The 25,242-nt window shown below is 33.3% G+C and overlaps 1 protein-coding gene across 3 annotated transcripts in view; it reads right to left on the bottom strand.

The window, feature by feature from the left end:
- Positions 1 to 25,242, bottom strand: part of Trpgamma (Transient receptor potential cation channel gamma) — a 249,720-nt gene that overhangs the window by 119,712 nt on the left and 104,766 nt on the right. For all 3 annotated transcript variants that reach the window (XR_013007620.1, XM_076417087.1, XM_076417086.1), the window contains exons 3-4: positions 16,644 to 16,774; positions 1,602 to 1,839 (exon numbers count right to left, since the gene is read on the bottom strand). Coding sequence is in view for 2 of the 3 variants with exons in the window: in XM_076417087.1 (XP_076273202.1) it covers positions 1,602 to 1,839; positions 16,644 to 16,774 (369 nt within the window). In the remaining variant the exon portion in view is untranslated. The remainder of the gene's footprint in view (positions 1 to 1,601; positions 1,840 to 16,643; positions 16,775 to 25,242) is intronic.

The raw sequence follows: 25,242 nt of genomic DNA, 5'->3' as shown, positions 1-25,242 counted from the left end.
TATAACGCTAACAGAATAAGAAAGCTATTCTAAAGACCGAACAATAATTACCAACACACCTAATATGTAACCTGATGTTATACATCTGTATATACAAATTTCCATAACATACGAGGATCAGGATTTATATTTCGGGAATACGGTTAATATATATTTTTTTTGTTTATAAGTACTCGCCACAATGATCAATATATATCTGCATACGCTTCGAATGAGATATCTTCTAAACATGATTTTTGAACGCTTCAATAGCTTCTTCGGGCGATCAAAAATCGTTGACCACGCAGTTTATTCTTCACGGATGGGAACAAAAAGAAGTCATTGAGTGCCAAATCAGCGCTGTACAGCGTATGACCCAACAAGTCGATCTTGTGAGTGCTCAAATAGTCTCTTGTTGCATTAGCTCGCATTGTCATGATGAAAAACAATCCTCCGTCTCTGTTTTTTTTTCCTTATTTAACCGAGGACTTCTAACAATCAAATGGTTGTGTACCAAGCAGAATTTACTGTTCTACGATACTCTTGCAATATGGCACTGTTGCAATATGACCAGTTTTCCCGAAGAAACAAGCCACTATTTTCTTTGAAGTGCTTTGTGTGCGAACAAATTTTGTTGAATTTGGTTCATCTTGGAACTCCCATACAGTCAACTTCTAATTATTTTCGCGCTCATACGAATATATACATGATATGTTACCTATTATGATTTTATAAACGTCTTTCGAAGCACCGTGATTCAATTTATTAAAAATTTCTTTGCACCAATAGATACGAGCATTTTTTGAGCGATTGTCAACTTGTGTGGGATCCAACGAGAACATAACTTTCACACAGCTAAGTATTCATGTAAAATCGCTTATATGCTGGTGGAACTAATTCTTATGGATACCTCAATCTCAAAATAGGTGACATGACGATCTTGCTTAATCATTCCGCACACAGTATCGATGTTTTCTGGTACAACAGCCAATTTTGGACGACCTTCACGAAACTCGACGACCACGGTTGAATTCACTAAACCTGCGATACACGGTGCGATACATGGAGCTTCATCGCCAAAAGACAAATTAAGTTGATTGATGCACTCTTGTTGTGATAATCCATGTCGAAAATCGTAAAAAATCATCGTACAAAAATGTTCACGATTCAGTTCTATTTTTTGCCCAGACAAAACTTTCAACTGAATATAAAATAAATAAATAGCGTCCGTGGGACAAAATGTTCTGAGTACGTATATCGTCAAAAATGTCAGACTTTACGATGGAACCGTCAGATGGACTCACATGACAACAGCGTTGCCAATTAACGAAATATAAATAGTTACCTTCGTATTACAAACCAAAAAAGTCAACTATAAAATAATTGAACGGTACTTAAACCCGCGATTCTCCGGTCAGTACGAGACCTTAACTTACGAAAAAACTAATAACGAATTTTATAATGCAAAACCACTGTTTGTCGATGCCGTACGTTATACAAAAATACTTTCTACGGAATGAACATTTCTATACTAGATACTAAAGACAGAACGACACAAACTACAACGTATTCTGCACTATACTAATGCCTAATCCAAATTCAATAGACCAAAGAGTACTTGCATGTGGCTCTCCCATCTTGTGGATGGTCTTTTCGTGATCCAACAGGACCTCCACGGCTTCGACAAATTCCTCCGAAATGGCATGTAAGAGGGCGTCTTTAGTTTCTACCTTGTATCCGATCAACAGCTCCACCATCTCCAGGTTTTCGTTGTCGATCGCCATCAATAACGCGCTCCTGCCTAAGGGGTCGACGCAATTGATGTTGATGTAGTTGGTGTCGCGCGCCCTCTGCAGCATCCTGCAACAAAAACGAGAATGTAACTGTGAAAGGATTTATTTTGACGTATTTGACGGAGGTTTTAGGTTAAGGTTTTCTTTTTGTACTGTGAGAGAATATGGAACAATGCCGAGGAATATAGCAATAACAATTTTATTTTTCCATATAAAATATCAGTGTTACTGTCACTGTCACCAGGGGTGTACAACTCCAATGGTAAGTAGTGGGGCAAAATGTTGCTTAGTTCAATCATTGGCGGCGCTGATAATGTGAATTTGATTGGTTAGTTTAAAATAGTTATGTAGAAACCTGTAAGGAACATGCTTTGCTTTGATTGGTCTGCCATTTCGCCTGATTACTTTGTGACGACACATGTATTGGCCAATAGTATTTAAATGAAAATCAAATTTAATTTTTAAAATTACTTTATTAAAATAAAATCCTATACAAATATATATAAGTATATATAATATAAATATATATAAACAAAAATCAAAAAAAAACAATTATTTGAAGGTAAACTTTAAATCCTTCCCTGTTGATACTGCATTAACTTCATTAAACCAAAAATACAATCACACCTCATAATAACTTTTAAAATTTGGTCTTGAAAATATTATGGATTGGACAGTTGAAACACTAAAAATTTATGTGTTTTTTAAATATATTTAGATTTTAGAGTATTTAATCTGTGGAACTGCTTAATATAGAATGTAGATAAATATTGCATGTTGTCTCTTTTTCAGAAGTTTTGTTAAATAAGACTAAAATGCAATATTAGACTCTTGTTTATCTCAGAGCAAAGTTCTCTGGAACTGAAAATATAGATTTAACCGGTGATTTAACAACCTCAAGTGGTACTAGATCTCCCGTTAAAAAAGAATATCAGTTATCTAACATGTTCATCTTCTTCACAATTTTCTCCGGGAGAATGATGTGAAAAAATGGAAGTGATGATGTGCCCTTTTATTACAAATATTTTAGGGATATTTTACAATTAAAAGTAGCTTATCTATAAGTAGTATAAAGTAGCTTATCTATAAGTAGGCTGTCAAATATTGACAGGTGCGTTCTAAAATTTATTATGTGACTAAAACCGCGATTAGAATACATAATGCATAGAAAAAAATAGAAATTTCACGGTATAGGCGACCTTGGGGAAATGTTTAGTTTAGTTCAATCAACGGTAGAACTGCGATCGCAAATTGTGATTGGCTAGTTTAAATTCCTGGTGCCGCCACTAACATGGAACGTTGGTCGATCAAATTGTGTGAAGTCAGCATTTTCTATGGGAGTCCATTTTTAAGTTTGTTGTTTGAAGGTTTTGGTTTTTATTTAGATCAATAAATCTTCGTTTTACGTTGTGCATATCTTATGTTTTACATTAATTCTTATGGAGTGATAATATAAAAATTGATGACAATGCGTCAGTGTAGTAAAAGATGTAGTGTTCCGGGGTAAAAATCTACGGAAATTAGACATCGTTTCCCAAAGAATGATCTCGCTCCATTTCAAAAATGGTTTAATCAAGTAAATAGTAGTAAGTTACCTGGATAAACCACAATGTAAATATATCAACATCATGGTGTCTGTTATGGACATTTTCCTTCACGAACAGATATTAGGGTAAATGCATATCCAACATTGTTTTTATCAGATACATATAAAATTATCTATCTACTACATGTCCGTTTATATATTGTTTGTTTACAGAAAATCAAAACCTACTTATGAAGATATTAGTGGTTATAAAATTCAATTAATCTACCAAGCTGTTCGCATGCTGTCAATCCATAGATAACAAGGTTTTGCTGTATAAGACAGTACTTAGGTCCATTTGGACTTATGGAATTAAACTGTGGGGTATTACTAGTAAGCCTAACGTAGCTATCCTTCAGCGGAAGTGACTTCAGTGGAAGTATGACAAACTAATTCAGCGAGATATCCTCTTGGAATCCACAACGAGTGTGATTAAAAGTGTTATTGCAAAGTACTTTGAAATACTGTTAGTGCATCCTAATGCACTCGCCAAACAGTTAAATGCGCACGATGACTGTGAAGTGTGTAGGCTCAAACGAATACTACCATACGAACTGATTAATAGATAGAGTAAGAAATAATAATTTCTAGAATAAGTTAAATAAGAACAACTTTTAGAATAAGAATTGTCTTTAGAGTAAGTCAATTAAATTTTAGAATAGTGTTTATAATAAGACTTATATTAAAAGTTTGTACAGCAGATCACTTATTATAGCCCACGAGCAGATTGTTGAAGTTCTAACAGATTAAAAAAGAACAAATGTAATTTAATTTATTTCTATCAAATGGATTCGAAATTTTTGGGCAGTTTCTATTGCCATTTACCAGATATTCTATTCATGTATAAAAAGATAAGTTGAAAAATCTTATATTATAAAACCTCGCCAATAATACAAAAAGCCAAAGTAAACCCACCATCTTTCATGTCCATAAAGCCTTCACGCTTTATGGAAACCAAAGACCTGTCAGTAATAATTCGCGCCTTAGTAAACCGTCGGAGATTTTCTTTATCTCATTTAATAATTAAATCTTAACGTGTTACGAGAATTTAATAACCTCCATCGACCCCTTCTCCTCAACGCCACACTCCCTTCACTTTGCTGCCTCCCATCAGATGCTTTTAGAGACGAAGAAATATTTTCCGGTGTAGAGTCGACGACATCTTTCGCTGAGAGTACACTATTTTCGCGACAAAGCTTTAATAATATTTCATAAAGCGAAAAGTGAGTTTTTATGCTGAGAAGCTAAGAAGTCTCTGTTTTACAGTTCGAAGAGATGGGTTCTCAGTTTACTCGCGACAGATAAACACCGTTGTTACATTCGCGACAGAGAAATATCCGCAGGATTTGATACATAATGGAAAAACCTTTCTAAACTCTACATTTCATAACCAATTTTTTAAAATGTATTCATGTATGATTGATCAGCGAGAACTAAAACTGGATACAGATTGGTTTTTACCATTTACTACACTTCATCATAAAACATAAAGCAGTTTGGTTCTCTTGGGACTGGATCCTAGTTCAGTGTTATACAAGAGCACATTTATTCTCTGTATCTGAGCCCACTTATTTATATTATTATTTTCAATTTTGTTCCAATTTTCTGTTTGGATCCTCACTGTTGTCTCCAGTAAGAAGTATCAGCGAATATAGTCATAGCCGTAGTCACGCATGAGTTATACAAGTTTATACTCTTGCCAGACTTTATTGAAGGCTTGGTCTACGTCCAAGGATACAGATTAGGCGTTTTCGATGTCTCTGATTCTACGGACTTTGTCAATTGTTGAATATTTGCTCCCAGATCCAAACTGATGGTTCAGGTATTAGATTTTTTATTATATGCAACTCAATACACAACACTATACAAGATCAGATGTTTGATTCTTTTGAGTTTGTGTCTTATTCTGGTGGTATACAAAAGCTGCAATACTTCAATATACTCATGAGAATGGGGTCTTTCCTCATGTCCCCTTGAAATCCTCTTGATTCCTTTACTAACTGTGGGTATGTGAGAGTCTCGATGTAGGTAATCAGTCCTATAGTATTTGGGTGCACCCACAATACCTCTCAGGACTTTGTTCTGAAAAATTTGTATTTTGCATCAACATCTCCATAATTGAACTCCGTATGTCCATATAGGTTTCAGTATTTGCTTATAATATATAAAGCAATTTATTATGTACTGAAAATTGTTATTTTCATCCAAGTAGCCAGTAAATTTTCTTATATTTCAATTCCAGTTCTTTTCTTTTCTTCTTTATATGTTCTTTCAGCGAAGTTTTGCATGAATATTCATTCCGAGTTATTTAGCGTGGTTGCTACATGGAATGATATTATTATATAATGTTATTGGGGCTTGTACGGTCTGATTGTAAGTGAACTGCACATGCACAAATTTACTTTCGTTAATCTATATTTTCCAAGCTTGTGTCCAATTATTTATATTGTCACTTGCCTGTTGTAATTTTCGTGAAGCTTCTTCACTATTGTCTCCGACAGCTATAATCGCAGTATCATCAGCAAATGTAGCCATCGTAATATACTCCATTTGCGGTATATCACAAGTGTAGAGTAGATAAAGCATTGGCCCCAGTACACTTCCTTTTGGCATACCTGCTTTAGCTTTTTGTATTGAAGAGTAAACTTCTTCTTGTTTTACTTTAAACATTCTGGTCGTAATGTACGATTTTAATAGTTTGGTGTGTTGTTTTAGTAACATTTTCTGTAGTTTATGAACAAGACCTTCATGCCAAACCTTATCGAAGGATTGTGCTACATCTAAGAATAAAGCTGAGCATACTTTTTGACTTTCGTTGTACTTATTTGTCAGTGTCAGTGTCAGTGTCAGCATTCTGGTGTTTTCTTTGAATTGATGACACTTTTTATCTTTTATAATTTTTGAAATTTGGCGACCCCTTTTGCTTTAAGAAGTAGCAAGATATGTTGGCACTCGTTGGTCAGTATATTATGATCAAACTCAGCTTCATTTGGTACTTCAAGACATATGTGCGAAGCTGTTGATCTGATAAAGAAAGATTAGGATTTTCAGGTAAAACATCATTATCGTTTAAATTTTTAGTAGATGAGTGCTGCAGAAACTCATTCATAAAATTTCTTCAAGTTTAGATGGAGGTCTGGTGGTACCAAACCTGGAGAATAGGAGGGTCGACTATATTGTAGTCCAAATATTACAGCATTTTTCCTTTATCAACATAGTCCTGCTTCGATAAGCTTCATTTAAAATAATGAAAAATGTAATAAGAGAAAGTTGTTAAACTAAGAAAGAAAATTTACTTGTTACTACTTAATTACGACAAAAATGCAAACTTTTGTGTGTATTGAACAAAACCCGACCTTGCAGACACTGTCGTTATAATATAGGACATATTAAAAATCTAACAAGTTTGCTTCATAATTTAACAAATTTGTAGTCGAAAACGGGGGAATATTAATTTTCTACGGAGGAAAATCACTTCGAGGGTCCTTAATTTTGCAGAAAAAATTATAAAGTGATTAACACAGAATATGCGCGTTTTTCTTTGAAATTAGTTAAAGGAGCGAAGGTTACTTTTATTTCACAAATGAGTGCCTTGATTTGAAATTAAATTTTCAATAAAGCTGACGTGAACAAAAAAGTTTTAACATATAGAGGATATATATAAAACTTTAGGTTATCGCATGTATTTTGATCAGCGATATTTAGTGGTGAAAATGAAAGTTCAAGAAAAGATCAAAATTGAATTTCCTATAATCGTTACTTTTGTGGTTTGGTTTGAATAAATCTTCTAGCGAAGCTCAACGGACCTTTTCGGAGACTTACGGTGATGCTGTTCCTTCATATTCCAATGGTTGGTTTTGGTTTCAACGACTTAACAGAGGTGCTTTTGATGTTAATGACAAAGAACAGCCTGGATAACTAAACAAGTTCAAAAACAATGAATCGCAAGACTTATTGGATAAAAACTCAGCTTTTCTATCTATTTCTTAGCTTGGTCATACCTTGCAAGGGTTATTACAACCCAATGAATTGTTCAGATCGATGCTAGTGTAGTACACAATATAGAAATGTAAAAATTGTTAATTGTACCATAAAAAAGGGAAATTTAAAAAAGGAAGTTCCAGAAAATGACTGACATGATAATATAACAACTACCTTAGTTTAAATTTTACTTCACATCTTAAAGGGAATAGAGTGGAATAAATATGAAAAAACAATTCATTTTCATTTAATATAGACCTAATATAGAAATAGATTTAATATAGAAATACCAGGTGGAAAATATGATGAACTAAAAGGGTTGAAGACCACTGGGCAGGTTATGTAGATGAAATAATGCAGAAAAAGTTTGATACTAGAGTTATGAAGAGTGTGTTCTGATAGAAAATTGCCCTGTGTTTATGATTAGACTGACTGGAGTGATGAGGGAGACATAGGAGTTTGGTTTAGAATATATTTAAATCCTCAGTCTCGTTTTATATGGTCGTTCGATCCGCTATGCAACTTTCAGCTATTTTTAAGGCATTTTTCACGACATCCTGCAACATCTGAGCCTGAATTTCTGCAATTTCGTAACGAATATTATCTTTAAGATGTTGAATCGTTTCGGTTTTATTCACAAAAACTCTTGATTTTAAATGTCTTCGTGGAAAAATATCATTCAATAATTGAATTGTTGATCGAGCTGTGTTTTGCTGTGGTCCCATCTTACAGAAACCACATGTCCTCTAGTCCTTGATCTACCATTTCAGGCACAAGAAAATTTCGAATCATGTCATGGTACCGCTCAGCAGTAACAATAACTGCAACACTTTGGCCATTTTCAAATAAATAGGGACCAATGATGTTGCTAGTATGAATAGCACACCATACAGTTGTTGTTAGCGGATACAATGATGTTTCATAAATTAAATGAGGATTCTGTGTTCCCAAAAATTGACGACGATTTGATTTTAAGTTGCTATTGGGATTGGGACCTCTCTTGTATCATCCATAAGCTGTAAGTAGAGTTGCAACAAATTTGTCTATTTTCTATATAATCTTCTAATGACTTATATTCTCGTTCTCTTCATCTATGTTACTCTTTTCGCTCTTCTAACACATTTAGTTTACGTTATATGGATTTTGTTTATTTCACAGTATAAATTTATAATTTTAACATTTCTGGTATTAATTTCCATCTCGTATCTTCCACTACTTTCAAGTTCTCATCACAGATATCTAAGTGAATGTATTTATGTTATCTATATGTTTCCAATTTGGATATTCGTATCCTCTATCTAACTGTCCCATCGCCATTTTCGTTTTGTTTAGTATAATTACATCTACCACAAACACTGTGCCCTATCTGCTAAGAATTTTCTGCATCTTCTATCCTGGGTACCTTTTCGATCTGACATTTCTTAGTTATTTCACCCGTAATTATTGTAGTTAACCAATGTATTAATATTGCAAAAACCATTAAATATTTTTAAAAATCTGTTAAGGTTTTAATTCGTTTCAGCCACTGTCCGCCAGTAATAGCCTAGAAAATAAAATATTCAGTAAACCCGTATATCAATTTGTATGATACATGAATATTCTTTAAAAGAAATCAAAGGTTTCTGTTGCTGGCACTTCACATATTGGATGCAATATTCAATATAGGAATTTCGTTGAAGTATTTATGACTGTAACGTAATATGAGAAAATTCAATTTTCCTTTTTCGATTTCATTCTCTCCCTCCTGACCATTCAGAACGCGTTTTCTATTCGAAAAAAAACCCTCTAAAATTTATATACCGTGTCGTTTTAGCAAAATATAAGTACCAAACTGGGATCCGTGTATACGTACAGAAGTTTTCGAAATGTTCCACATTTTTGTCTGCTTAATGATCCTAAGAGACTGCTTTATATGATTTGTTGTTCTTTTAAGAGCAATATTAATTTTAATTATTTTTTAAAATATCTGCAAATACGTTGTTTTTTTTTAAATAATGGGAATATTACGAAATTCTAATGCTTTGGTTGCTTCTTATTTTACACTCCTATAAATGATATAATATAAATGAAACAAAATGAAATTATGTATGTATAAGAGCTTAAAAAACTTTATTTTTTAGTATAACTGCTTTCGGCTTTTAGGATCTCGTAATACGGCATACTTTAAAGCCTTTGAAACTTGAAATTGTCGTTGTAGATCTATTTTTCATCGATTGCATTACGCCACAAAAAGCACTTCTTTTTTTTGCCTGGCAAGCAATGAAACCACCATTGTTTATGACTCTTAGTAGTTCCACTATCTGCCCACAGGGCAATACCTATTAGTTGTATTTATATTATATATACATGGCATGTAGAAAATCACTCCAATAAATAATCTCCTGTATAAAAAACTATTTTAATTAATTAGTCTTATTCTAAAGCTTATTCTGTATATGCTCTATATGTGTCCAATAACCAGATCGAATGGTGTTAGACTTTTTAGTCTACGCACCTTACTGTCATTTCGCATATTTAGCTGTTTACGTTGGGATGCACTGACAGTCTTTCAAAGAACTTCACACAAACACGTTGAATTACACTCGTAATTGATTCTAGAGGAATATCGCGTTGCATCACTTCATTTGAAACAGAGTACGGAGCATCAACAATGGCACACAACACTTTATTTTGGAACCGTTCTATGATGGATATATTAGACTTGCTAACGATTCCCCATAGTTGAATTCCATATAACCAAATAGGCTTGAGTATAGATTTATACAGCAATATCTTGTTATTTAATGATAACATTTGAGCCTGATGCGTTAATACATTTAGTAGAGTTTAAGTTTAAGTTGTTTCCATTTGGTGAGTGTGTGCTTCTTTCAAGTTAATCGTCGATATAGATGCATTCCAACATATATAGAACGATATAGATCCTCTCTTTGAGGAAGTTACCATTACTGATACAGACTGGTGGACATGTTCTTCTACGGAACGTAAATGTTATGTCACTGGATTTTGTTTCGTTGGCTCTAATGCGCCATATTCTCAGCCACATTTGTATTTGGTTTAGGTGTGTTTGTAGGTTAATTGATGGTATGGTTGGATTTTCATAAGAGGCTAAGGACTGCCGTGTCGTCTGAATATGTTGCCACAGTAAAAACCACCATTTTGAAACATTTGTAAGTGACATTTTCAGTCAATTTGTGCTATAGCCCTCTGTTCTTCTTCTGGATATTTCCCATCACATAGAAATATTTGGAAACAATTAACTGATCAAGTACCAACCTATTTAAAAGTTCGTCGAGAGCTTGAGCTGGATCTACATCCAATAAGTCTTGCCATTCATTGTGTTCAGTTTATATTTTGTCTTCTCGGTCTGTACTTTGCTATTTGCATCAAAGTCATCACCTTCGAATCCTTAAAACTAACGTTGGGATATGCTGAAGCAATATTGCCATATGTTTCTAAAGACGTTGATGAGATTCGGTGGCAAATTGCTTCCAATCAAGCAACACAAGTAACAAACTAGCGCCTCTATACGCTAGATAACTCAATAATACTAAATGGAATACTGCCAAAATCATTGAATTTGGGAGTAAGTTTAATTTTGTTTAACAAATGCTTACATTTATAAGCATGTTCAGCAACATAATACAACTATTTCATAAACTTTGTATTTATATAGTATAGTTTCTTGGGTACTATGTATAATTACTTAAGTTTTAAATTTTAATTCATTACATGTATTTTAAAATTCATCCTCAACAACGACAAAAAAGAAAGAGAAACGCTTTCATAATATTTAATTAAAGAAAAATCAAGATTTTGCAAAGATCAAGCCCCGGCTTTTTTCTGTTTCGGATTAAATTGATAAAGTAATTAAAGGAAAATTTGCGTCGGTTCTTCTTGTGCCGGCATACTAAAAAGGGGGGCCAGTTGTTTTTATGGATTAAAAGAAATCTGTACGTTAATTAAACTTCATAACTTAAACTTAATCTCATTCATAAAAAGTGCCGAATAAAAGAATGCATCTTTATAATATATTTGTAGAATATTAAAGCGTAACAGGTGAATTGAAATGTCCACGGCCTGACATATAGATGGCGCTACTAGAATTAAATCCATAGGTTTTTTAGTTAGCCCTAACCCTCAAAAGATGCGTGTAAAAAGTTTACAGCTCTCGGATCATTAGTTTGTGAATTATAGCATTTTGAGTGAAACAACTTGTTATTGCGAAAAAAAATCGATAAAAAGGAATTTCGCGTGTTGATAAAATATTGCTTTTTGAAGGAAAAAAACAGTTGAAGCTAAAACTTGGCTTGATGCCGAGTTTTCAACCACTGCCTCAGGAAAATCAACCATCAAAGATCAAAAATCAACTACCAAGGATTGGTATGCTAAGTTTAGACGTGATGAAATGAGCATCGAAGATGGTGAATGCTGTGGACGGCCGAAAGAGGTTGTTACCATTGAAAACATTAAAAAATCCACAAAATGATTTTGGATTACCGTAAATTGAAATTGAATGAAATAGCAGACACTCTAAAGATATCAACTGAACGTGTACATCATATTATTCACGAAAACTTGGGTATGAGAAAGCTCTGTGCTAAGTGGGTGCCGCGCTAGCTCACTTTTGACCATAAACAACGACGTGTTGATGATTAGGAGCAGTATTTGAAGATGATCAAGCATAATAAAATCGAGTTTTTGCGTCGATATGTGGAAATGGTTGAAATATGGCTCCATCATTTCACTTCGAAGTCCAATCGACACATATCTGAGTAGACTGCACATGATGAACCCGCTCCAATGCGTGGAAAAACGCAACAGTTGGCTGGCAAGGTTATGGCATCTGTATTTTGAGATGCGCATGGAATAATTTTCATTGACTACCTTGGAAAAGGAAAGACCATCAACAGCGACTATTGCATAGCGTTATTGGACCGTTTGAAGTACGAAATCGCAGAAAAAACGGCCGCAATTGAAGAAAATGAAAGTGCAACTTCTTCTTCTTCTTCTTCTTCACCAAGACAATGCACCGTGTCACAAGTCAGTGAAAACGATAGTACGAATCGATGAATTGGGCTTCGAATTGCTTCCTCATCCACCGTATTCTCCAAAACTTTCATCAGCGACTATTTCCTGTTGTCAGATCTCAAAAGAATGCTCCCCGGTAAGAAATTTTCGTCGAATGAAGAGGTGATCGCTGAAACTGAGGCCTATATTGAAGCAAATATCAAATAGTACAACAAAAATTATATCGAAAAGTTGGAAGGTCGCTATAATCAGTGATAACCCTTGAAGAGAATTATGTTGAATAAAAAAACTAATTTTGCCAATAAAATGTGTTTTACTGTTGTAAGCCGGAGACTTTTCAATTGACTTGTCATGTCAGGTTTCCTGCGTGAGAGAGGCATCCACATGGATACCGAAGCAATTATATTAGTCTTGCTATACATCTAGTGGGATCAGCAAAGTGTGGTCTATTATGAACCGAATGATACTGTTATTGCAGATGTCTAGAAGTAATTGAAAAGCTTATTTGAGACTATAAATAGAAAGAACTGGTTATTTTCTTTATAACGTGCTCTATCAGACTCCAAATTTTGCTACAATAAGAGACAATATTTTAGAGTTATTGCCATCTAATGTAGGCTCAATATAGTCACTTTATAATTTGACATATTGTTTTCAAAATGGGTCAAAATAGTAATGTGTATTTTCTAGTATGTAATTCTAGTAAACAGACACTCATTTTTCTAAAAGTAAACTAATAGTTTTTGTTTTCTAAACCCTTTCATATCTTGTAACTTATATATGTACTCAGCACTCACTTCAGTAGAACTATTTTAATTTAAAGCTTTTATAAAGCTAACATTCATAGAAGAGCTACAACTGCGAAACTCTTTATAACGCAATCAAACGCTAAACTGCAAAAGAAGTAGCGCAGCCATTATAAAACATGGACACTTGACGATGTCAAGAACAAGATGTTTTTAAGAAGACCCGGATAATATATAAAACAAATTACTTTTGTAAATTAACCCAATTGAACTCTTTGAAATCCCTTTAAATATTTACCTACAATTACGTTAGTGAGTAATTATTGCAAATTACAAGTTAATCTAAAACACCTAGAAATGTCTGTTTCTGTTGGAGTTTCAAAGTAAAGGTACATAGAAACATCTTTGGTTAAAATTAAATGTTACGTAACAATTTCAGCCGAATCCATTAACTATTTCCACAGTTTTGCGAACGTAAACATACGAGAGCTGAAATGTATATATTAAGATGGCACTTGGATTAAGGCGTCAACGTCAATCACCGATCATTTCTATAGTTTAGTCTTGATTATATTATTTCCATTTTTTATCCTGTAATATTTCCTCTCTTCCACACGAACCCCATTATAGAACCAAAAGTTGCTTCAGCTTAGCCGACTGGGCTTATTATTTCGGCAGTAGATAACATCTCCTGTTTTACTGATCCCAAATATTTGAACTCATGCTATTTTGTTATAACTGATACCCGTTAATAATGGCACATGATCCAATAGTTGTTAATAATGTTGTCTTTTCTTCCTTAATTCTCAAGCCACATGGATTAATGGTGGGAATGATATCATTAAGAATCCTCAACGTTGGCATCAGCGAAGATCTATCATCTATCTATCATATCTATCTATCATTAGGAAATATCTGATCGGTCAAGAAGTGTGTAACATTATATTGTATTATATGTATGTTTTTAAAAAGTTTAACATAATTTTATACTCTACTATGTTGAAAAGTACACAAAGCTACACAACACTGTTCATTGGTTGTCTTAGCGTGAAAATCTTAACTAGACAACTAATATGGTATCTAAATGTCACCTGTTCTACTCTGTCACGCTGTTCTTTTTGTGGATTCTTTGAAGTATTATTTGAATAATCTTTATGCACGCCTTCTGGACAAGTGGTGGCCTTGATAGTTCTTAACCTATTTACTGTCGCATCTTTTCGTTTTAGGAACAATTATTGCGTTCATCCATGCTGACATTACTCTTTCCAGTAGCCAAAATTGTGTGAACAGCACGTGAAGCCATTAAACCAAAGTTTCCCCGCCGGTCCTAATCGTTTTTGTTGCAGCATGGTCGACTCCAGCGATCTTACTGAACTTTGAACACAACAACTGATTTTATTGCCGCTCGCAATTCGCCCATTGTCATCACTGAAGCCAAAACAAGTCGAATCCTCTCGGGAATCTCAAAAACCCAACTCGCCGATACTTTAAACTAATCAACAGTTCGATTAATGTGGAGAACGCTTCAACTTTCGGCCGCATTTTTCTCGCCCTCGTTCGAGAATTAATTTCGCTCGGCAAATTCTTAATCAAGTTTCGCCAACTCCCCTCATACCTCCCAACAAACTCCCAATAGCCGTCGAGAAGTTTCGGTCATAACGCGCGTGTTGAAGGAGATTTTTAGCGGGTCATATTTTCGTTGTTTTTATGGATGATGTTTTATGTGTTGGGACGGTCTATTAAAATGCAAACATGTTGCTTTTCATCGGATAAAAGCAATAAATATTAGTTATTTTTACCCAGTTAACTAACTTCTGTCCAGAGATGCTTAGTGCGAAGTACTCTGAAAGACTATTAGTGCATCCCAATGCATTCGCCAAAGAGTTAAATGTGCGCGATGACAGTGTAGTATATAGGCTCAAACGCAAACAGGTCAATTGAAAAGTCCCCGACCTGATGGCCGTAGATGGCGCTACTAGAATTAAATCCATATATTTGTAAGTTTGCCCTAATCCTCAAAAGATGCGTGTATAAATTTGACACCTGTTAGATCATTAGTTTGCGAATTGCAGCATTTTGAGTGAAGCAACTTTAGTTATTGTGAAAAAAATTAATAAAAAGGAATTATATGTGTTGATAAAATATAGCTTTTTGAAGAGAAAAAATACAGTTGAAGCAAAAACTTGGCTTGATGCCGAGTTTGCGGACATTGCCCCAGGAAAATCAACTACCAAGGATTGGTATGCTAATTAGATGTGGTGAAATGAGCCCCGAAGACGGTGAACGCAGTGGACGCTCAAAAGAGGTTGTTACCGACAAAAACATTTAAAAAATCCACAAAATGATTTTGAATGACCGTAAATTGAAATTGAATGAAATAGCAGACCCTCTAAAGATATTAACTGAACGTGTACATCTTATCATTCACGAATATTTGGGTATGAGAAAGCTCTATGAGCGGGTGCCCCGTGAGCCCACTTTTGACCATAAACAAAGAGTTGATGATACGGAGTAGTGAGTGAAAATGATCAAGCGTAATAAACCCTAGTTTGTGTGTCGATATGTGACAATGGATGAAACATGGCCCCACAAGTCAGTGAAAACGATGGCAAAAATCCATGAATTGGGCTTCGAATTGCTTCCTCATCCACTGTATTCTCCAGATCTGGCTCCCAGTGACTATCTCTTGTTGCCGGATCTCAAAAGAATGTTCGCTGGGAAGAAATTTTCGTCGAATGAAGAGGTAACAGATTTTATTCATTCCTCAACAGGATACTGTTTGTCTGATATTACATTTAAATATCTATCGTAACGTATTTCCTTTACTCAGTTAAAAATTATTGTACTTACGTTTTGGTCGATGAAATTTCGATATTGACGATTCGATATGACATAACCTTACACTAGTCGATCGAAACTGAAATAAACTGAAAGGAGCTTTTGGTACTCAAACACAATATTCAGGTTTTAAATTGGTCATCTCGCTGTACTCAGATGCTAAGTAATTTAACAATGGTGAACAATTCAAAAATTCTACAAGAAACGTCTACAGAAAAAACCTATACAAAGAAGGATGTACACACAATTGGAATAAATATTTAAAATATTGATCAATCTTTCTTCACAGTTAGGCGCTACAGTTTTGTCACGGTTTTCGAATGCCAAATATATTATTCAGTTATAGGTTCCGCGTGAATATCACATAAATGAAGAATAGCTATATAATGCTCAGATGAGTCGTAGAAGCTAAAGGATAAAGATGTATTTTTGTAGAGAGCTGAAATGAAAAATCTGTAGTGTGCATAAGTTTTGTCGCAAACTCTATACTTTTTGTTTGCTTTATAATTTGTTTTTTTATACAAAAATATATATGTAACAAAATGATACCTGACATGATTTTGTAGGTTAGGTAGTGTAGTATAACATATACAGTTACTGACTCATAGATATTTAGTAATAATTAAGAAATTATTATTTTTTATTAAAAACTAAAAACACCAAAAAATGTTAAACCAACTCGGCTCGACATACCTTCTCGTTGATGCAACATCTCCACGTTCTACAGCTAAAAGGAACTTTTTTTCATCTAATGTTAGTTGTGCAATTTCTTGATGAGGCCTGGTTCCAGTCTCTTCCTCCATCATTCCATGAATACTGTGTCTCTGAAAATAAAAAATGTTTCATTGTAGAAATAAAATTCAGAAAATAATTTACTCATTTATAGCTTATGTCTAAAAATGGAAATATTTATTATAATTAGATTAATACAACGTGGGACAAAAGTCCCGCTACCCTTTTGACTGCCTGTAAATTTGCTCAAAGAAAAGATAAGAAAGTTTGGTTTTCACAAAGAGTTTATTTGGTCTTTACATTTTTTTTTCAAGAATAAACAAAATTCCCCATCCCCAACCCATAACAACTAATTGAAGGTAATTTTTTTATATATATTTTAAAGTCTCCTTTTACCAATTATGAGTTTATCTGGACTGGGCCTAAAGTTTAACGTGGGCCCCGAACCACGGTCCTCAGCATTAAGCCTACCGACTGGCGAGTGACCAACTTTAGAAATCATCCCAGAAAACATCCGGTCTTACCCAGCCTGGTTACTGGCATGACTGAGATCATTTTCCTTTTCGGATTTTACACTGTTGCCCAGAACATAAAGAACAATCACAATATCAGAACAATCACAAACATAAATTTACGACCATGCCCCAGCAGGATCCGAACCCGTGGCTATCGCAACAGTAGAAGGATCGCCTTTACCACTGCGCCACCAAGCCGGCTGAAGATGGATTTAATTACAACTTGTGTAGTTGATAACAATAACAAAATTTCAAACAAAAGCTTAGAATTGAACAAGAATAGTGAAAGTTATTGTCTAAAATCCGTTATTCGAGCAAGAAAATAGCATTCCGTATAACAAGGAACAATGAACTGCGAAATAACTGAACCGTTAGGCATTTAAATCAATATTTACATTTTTATTTACAAGAAATAAGCGAGTGAAATGGAAAAATAGAAAATTCCGATGAAATACGTTCCCGAGATATGAATAAACTAATAGAAAAGTTTCATTGGAAAATCTCGCATAGAACTGCTTTATTCAGCTTTCATTATAAGTTTCCGACAAAGGATTTCCTTGTGCGCCCAAACTCAAAAAATTTAAGAGTAAATATTTACCAAATATTTCAGAAATATCTCTGAAATTATAATAATATTCGCCTTCAGATTGAAAACTGTTGTCTGATCGATTTTATTTTATGGCCTTGTAGGAGTATCATTTGTTTGTATAAACAATTAAATTAACTTTTAGAGGACGCTGTTATTAAAAATAGAAATATTTTTGAAATTTATAAAATATAAAGAAGTTACTTATTGCCCCAAACTTTATCGTCTGGGATAAAATTCATTTATGGCATCCATAACAAGTCAATTGAAAAGTCCTCGGCCTGACACATAGATGGCGCTACTAGAATTAAATCCATAAGTTAGCCCTAACCCTCAAAAGATGCGTGTATAAATTGTACAGCTGTCGGATCATTGCTTTGAGAATTATAGCTTTTTGAGTGAAGCAACTTTTGTTATTATGGAAAAAATGGATAAAAAAGAATTTAGCGTGTTGATAAAATATTGCTTTTTGAAGGGAACAAATACAGTTGAAGTAAAATCTTGGGTTGATGCCGAGTTTCCGGACACTGCCCCAGGAAAATCAACCATCAATGGTTGGTATGCTAAGTTTAGACATGGTGAAGTGAGCACCGAAAGCGATGACTGCAGTGGGCGCCCAAAAGGGGTTGTTACCGACGAAAACATTTAAAAAATCCACGAAATGATTTTGAATGACCGTAAATTAAAATTAAATGAAATAGCGGACACTCTAAAGATATCAAGTGAACGTATGAGAAAGTTCTGTGCAAAGTGGGTACTGCGCGAGCTCACTTTTGACCAAAAATAACGACGAGTTGATGATTCGGAGCAGTGTTTAAAGATAATCAAGCGTAATAAACCCGAGTTTTTGTATCCATATGTGACAATGGATGAAACATGGCTCCATTATTTCACTCTGAAGTCCAATCGACAGTCATCCCAGTGGACTGCACACGATGAACCAAACTCCAAAGCGTGGAAATACGCAAGAGTCGGCTGGCAAAGGTATGGCGTCTGTATTTTGGAATGTGCTTAGAATAATTTTCATTAACTACCTTGAAAAAGGAAGAAGCATCAAGAGCGACACACATAGCGTTATTGGACCGTTTGAAGGACGAAATCGCCGAAAACTCCCGCATTTGAAGAAAAAGAAAGTGCTTCTTTACCAAGACAATGCATCGTGTCAAAAATCCATGAATTGGGCTTAGAATTGCTTTCTCATTCACCATATTTCCCAGATCTGGCTCCCAGTGACTATTTCATGTTCTTAGATCTCAAAAGAATGCTCGCTGGGAAGAAATTTTCATCGAATTAAGAGGTGATCGTCGAAAAGTTGAGGGGGTTTGTAAATAATCAGTGTATCACCCTTGAAAGGAATTACGTTGAACAAAATTGAATATAATGGATTGTTTTCAACCATTTTTACGGACACCTTTATTTCAAGTCTTAGTAAATCTTTAAATATTATTTGGTCTTATTGGTATCTTGATGTTATTGTATAATTATATAAACTGATGACGCTGGGTATGACTTAAGAAATATTGCTTTTTTATTAAACAACTTATATCATCTAATATTAAAATGACCATACTACCTTTTCAACAATTAAACTAATTATATCAATACAAATAATAATTGTGATCGAATTTGGTTAATAATTTATTTCAGAGAATGGTTCGAAATCCATTGAAAAGATAGTTATAAGGAAGACGATATAAACTAAGGCCTAGTGTAAGAGACAATTGTTAGTGGCAATTGCAAATTATTGATTGTGTACTAAAATAGGTGCCCGGTGAGCTTCGTATAACCTACGTCCATCTTGCTTGACTATAAAATAAATTTCTATCTCCAGATTACTCCTAAAATAAATTTGTAAGAATTGATGATTGTAGTGGTAACAGCGCTGCTAGTAAATGATAAATGTGTTCCTGCATGTACGACTATTTAAGATTTTGTTAACTTAATCCTGGTGTAAATGACTCTAAAAATGGCTTTTATAGTAGCAATCGGCATTTTTAAACAAGAATTACCACAAAATTTGGCTAACGTATTCCAAATGAATGATATAGATTCTACAATAGATATAAATCCTGTTTATCAACCCGATGCAGCTTATTTCTCCAACGGAAGTCGTCACAGTAATAGACAATAATCTCAATTCTAAAAAGGCCTCTAGAATTACGTTATTTGAAACAGCTGCCACGAAAAGCAATAATCATGTTGACAATTATATTCAATGCCTGTTTGAGACTAAAACATTCTCCGGAATATCTTAAGATTGCTCTAATAATTATGCTTAAAAACCTTGGCAAACCATCAGAACAAGTTGGATCTTACAGCCCTATTTCGCTGAAAAATAAGATATCAAAATTTGACTCAAAGTGAGCAACTGTACTGGTTAGTTGGAATATACTCTCAACTTGACCTAAAATCAAAAATATTGGTTTATCAGTCAATCATTAAACCAATTTGGACTTATGTGGTGCAAATATGAGGTTGCACTAACACATCATACCAACTAGTAATACAAGGCAGCCAAAACAAAGTTCTACGATTAATTGCCTATGAGTATCGCTACGTAATCAATTAAGAGCTGCATAATTATCTCAAAATCAAATGAATTTGTGAAGCTATCCAAAATCTGGTCTTAAAACATGAAATAAGGTTGCTAAATAACAGCAACGTGGAAGCGATACAGCTACTGGACAACACGCAGGAAATCGGTTTAACTATTCTCGGGTTTTACCGAGACCACCGAACATCAATTCATTTATATAGTCTCTTCAAAATTCTTTTGTACGTACGTCATTAAGATGTTTAATGTATTGCCTGCCGCAATTTGTAAATTCGCTTTTGAATCTGACAATATTTTCCTTCTCATTTTATTCTAGTTAAAAAAAGACACGATGATGTCTGATTAGTTCGAGCACGTAAATGAATGAGTATGTCAAAGTCGTCTAGTTGCCAGACGTATGCAACTCTAACCTGTAAACTATGACGACTGTATAACTAATTGTAGTTTTTAAATGTACTATAATTTTAAAATGAATTATATTTGATAACATTTTTGTTCAATTATTTTATTTAGATTAGACTTTTGTGACATACAAAGTCAAACTGAACTAAAACTCAGAGCTGATGCGCCAATATTGCGACGTTTTGATGTCACAAATTTAAATGACGTCTGTACAAAGTAACTTTGAACACACTATATATATTTGTAGGCTGTACAATTCGAAATATTAATTCACACTGTTAGTAAAACATATTAAGATACCATTATGATGCTTCACAAATTTCGTATAATTTTACTCTGGTGCATTAGAGATTTAGGCATTGATTTCTTTCATGCCAACGTACTATGTATAAAACCAACCCTATCACCAAGGAAAAGTTTAAAAAACGGAGGCTACCTATCGGGCAAGTCGATTTATTCGCAGATACAAGCCGCAGAGGGTCATTAGGCATCCAAGGCATTGGCGAAAGTCCACGACCCTCTCGAGACGCCATCTGACAGCCAATGATAAATTAAAAAGGCCACTTTACGCCAAAGGAGATCGTGTTTCTGTCTTGCCAGGTTCAATTAATTTTATTGGATGCAAAATAATACGTAGGCAGCATGGATGCGTGTGTAATATGACACTAGTAAACACGTCCCCCCGGGGTAGTTGTCGGTCTTGTTTTCTTTTTATTCCCACGTCCCGTGTTCGACAAATAAAAAATATCCCGTGCGCGTCAATATCCAATAATATGTCTTATATTTCATAATTTAATCCGTAGCCTTATTTTTACGAATTCGGATTAAAATATTTTAAGTTTATACCTTTAGAAACATGTCGTCAAAAGAATTTTATACATTCCAATTATTCCATATATTTTCAAAAGAATTAAATTGAATTAATGTAATATTAAAATAGTAGTGTCTTGGGACTGTATGTATTGGGTGTCTATATCTGCTCCACACTACTAAAATCCCAACAACAAAAGAAACAGTACTTCGAATATTTGCTGACGACAAACTTATTATGACGAAATATATTAATGCAAGTTCAACAGAACGGTACTAACCAAATTAACAAATCAATTGAATAGTCCCCGGTCTGACACATAGATGGCGATACTAGAATTAAATCCATATGTTTTTTACTTAGTCCTAATCCTCAAAAGATGCGCATATAAATTTGACAGCTGTCGGTAATCATTAGTTTGTGAATTATAGCATTTTGAGTGAAGCAACTCTTGTTATCGTGAAAAAAATGGATAAAAATGAATTTCACGGGTTGATAAAATATTGCTTTTTGCAGGGAAAAAATATAGTTGAAGCAAAAACTTGGCTTGATGCCGTATTTCCGGACACTGCCCCAGGAAAATCCACCATCAAGGATTAGCATTTGAAGAAAAAGAAAGTGCTGTTTCACCAAGACAGTGCACCGTGTCACAAGTCAGTGAAAACGATGGCAATAATCCATGAATTGGGCTTCGAATTGTTTCCTCATCAGCTGTATTCTCCGGATTTGGCCCCCAGAGACTATTTCCTGTTCTCAGATCTCAAAAGAATGCTCGCTGGGAAGAAATTTTCGTCGAATGAAGAGGTGATCGCCGAAACTGAGGCCTAATTTGAAGCAAAGGACAAATCGTACTACAAAAATGGTATCGAAAAGTTGGAGGGTCGCTATAATCACTATATCACCCTTGGCGGGAATTATGTTGAATAAAAAAATTGCCAAAAAAATTTGTTTCACTATGGTAGGACGGTGACTTTTCAATTGACCTGTTAATTTGTAAAGTAAGATTATACGAAGCATTTAATGTAATTAACCAAATCTAACATCGTAATTTACATCCTAAAAATGAAGCTGTAAAACACGTTAAAATGTTTATCAATTTAATGATAATATTCATGGGGTTCTGGAGGTTATTAGGTCGAAATACGTAAACAACGGTCTCATTTAAACATTTAAAAAACATTTGAACAATAAATCATAAAGATACAGCACGAGAGGAGATATTTCAGCCTACAAACTGGAATTGTAAAGGGTAAATTCATGTAATTAGTTGAGATAGTACATTATTTGATACAAATTGACTGATCAAACTTAGAAAAAATTAGAAAACGTAGAAAAATCAAAAAATTAATTATAAAAATTATAAAACAGAAGTAACAAAAAGCTGTCTTCTCTCAACGTCTGAGTTCTCAAGTTCTCAAGTTCTCTGAGTTCTGTCTTCTGAACTCAAAGTCTTTATTTAATATAAGTTTTCAGCTATGCTGCATATCTTTTCACTGTATTCAAGACAAAAAGTTCCGTGTCAAAAGAAAGATGCACTGCATCGAACTGAGCCAATGGCACGTTGAATATGCCAGAAATTCCTATTAAGCGTAAATATAAATTTATAAATTATTTTTAAAGGAGCTTTATGGCATTCGACTTCAAATTACTTTAAATGAACAACAAAAGTAACTAATGTCAAAAATACAACATTGACTCTGAATAACTTAATAACAATAAATAAAAAACTGTTCATAAGGAGAAATGTCAGAGTTATAATCAATCAGTCAATTAGGTAACTTATCATGTTGATGTATATATGTATATACAATATATTATAGAATCTACCAACATTTTATTTTATTACTAAATTAAGCTGGGTTCCTTCGATTCAATTCGAATTCGTGTTCGCAATAATTGTCATTTCCTCCACATATCTTAGTATTGACCAAACCAGTATCTCTACTAATGTCTAATAGAATATCTAAAAAAAGTTACCCCGAAAATCCATTTCCAAATCGAAGATAAAATGAGATTACCACTGGGTCTTAATGTATTCCACTTTATCCGGCTCAACTAGCTCCTTTTTGATGGTTAATACAGATTTATCTTAGAACTATTTTTCTACATTTCCATAGGAATATCCTTAACATCTTATAGGTTTTATTCTCATAGTATAAAAAGATCATTTCTAATCTTATCTTCTAAATATTGTAACTGTTCGAAACTTTATTCTTTTTATCGTTGAAATTAGAAAACATTTAATACGGTCAACTTTTTAAACCCAACTTGAATAATGGAAGCTATTAACCACGAGTTTTTGATGATATTTAATTGAATAATGTTAAAATATACAAAATAATAATTCAAGGCATAAAATAATCCATGTAATGAAGAAAACAATGTTAGGATTTAATAAAGGAGGAAAAACAAAAAAAAATATATATATATATATATATATATATATATATATATATATATATATGTATATATATATATATATATATATATATATATATAATATATATATATGTATATATATATATATATATATATATATATATAATATATATATATATGTGTATATATGTATATATAATATATATATATGTAATGAAGAAAACAATGTTAGGATTTAATAAAGGAGGAAAAACAAAAAAAAAAAAAAATATATATATATATATATATATATATATATGTATATATATATATATATATATATATATATATATATATATATATAATATATATATATGTATATATATATATATATATATATATATATATATATATATATATATATATATATATATATATATATATATAATATATATATCTGTACAGCTAATTTATGCTTTATTTTAAACACAAAACAAAAATCTAACTTCTTTTTGATGGTTAATACAGATTTATCTTAGAACTATTTTTCTACATTTCCATAGGAATATCCTTAATATCTTATAGGTTTTATTCTCATAGTATAAAAAGATCATTTCTAAGCCATATAAACCTTTCTCAACAGTTAATTCACGAGATCATAACTTATCTCTAATTTTTTGCGCATGTTACATATCTTTATATTGTCACTGAAATATCTTATCTTCTAAATATTGTAACTGTTCGAAACTTTATTCTCTTTATCGTTGAAATTAGAAAACATTTAATACTTTTTAAACCCAACTTGAATAAAGCAATCGAATATCCACGAGTTTCTGATGATGTTTTAATTGAATAACGTTAAAACATCATACAAAATAATAATCCAAGGCATAAAATAACCCATGTAATGAAGAAAACAATGTTAGGATTTAATAAAGGAGGACGAACAAGACAAACACTGAAAAACAAATTCAAACTTGTGTTTTCAGTATACCTTTTCAAAACACCACAAGTCTATTGTTTTTGTGTTTAATATAAAGCATTAATTAACTGTACTGAAATATATATATTTTAATAAACGAAATGTAGGAGAGTAAACAAGTTTTTCTTGATTTTTTAGAGCAATTTCTCGTCGGAAATCGAAACCTCGACCACTGTTCCCCCTACCCCTCTCGATATTATTTATTAAATGAAAGAAAATTTTTAATATTACTTTAAATTCGATTTAATATGAATAGTGTGAAAAAATCATATACAAATAAGAAACTGCGTAGTCTCACCATGAGGGTCTCTAACGATGGAAGGACTTCCTCATGCTGCTCTAAAATTATGAT

This window comes from Rhynchophorus ferrugineus, unplaced genomic scaffold, assembly GCF_030347505.1.
Source record: "Rhynchophorus ferrugineus isolate W39M unplaced genomic scaffold, kcgeb_rfMv2 rfM11, whole genome shotgun sequence".
Lineage (NCBI taxonomy): Eukaryota > Metazoa > Arthropoda > Insecta > Coleoptera > Curculionidae > Rhynchophorus > Rhynchophorus ferrugineus.
This window is presented reverse-complemented; position numbering and strand designations above follow the sequence as displayed.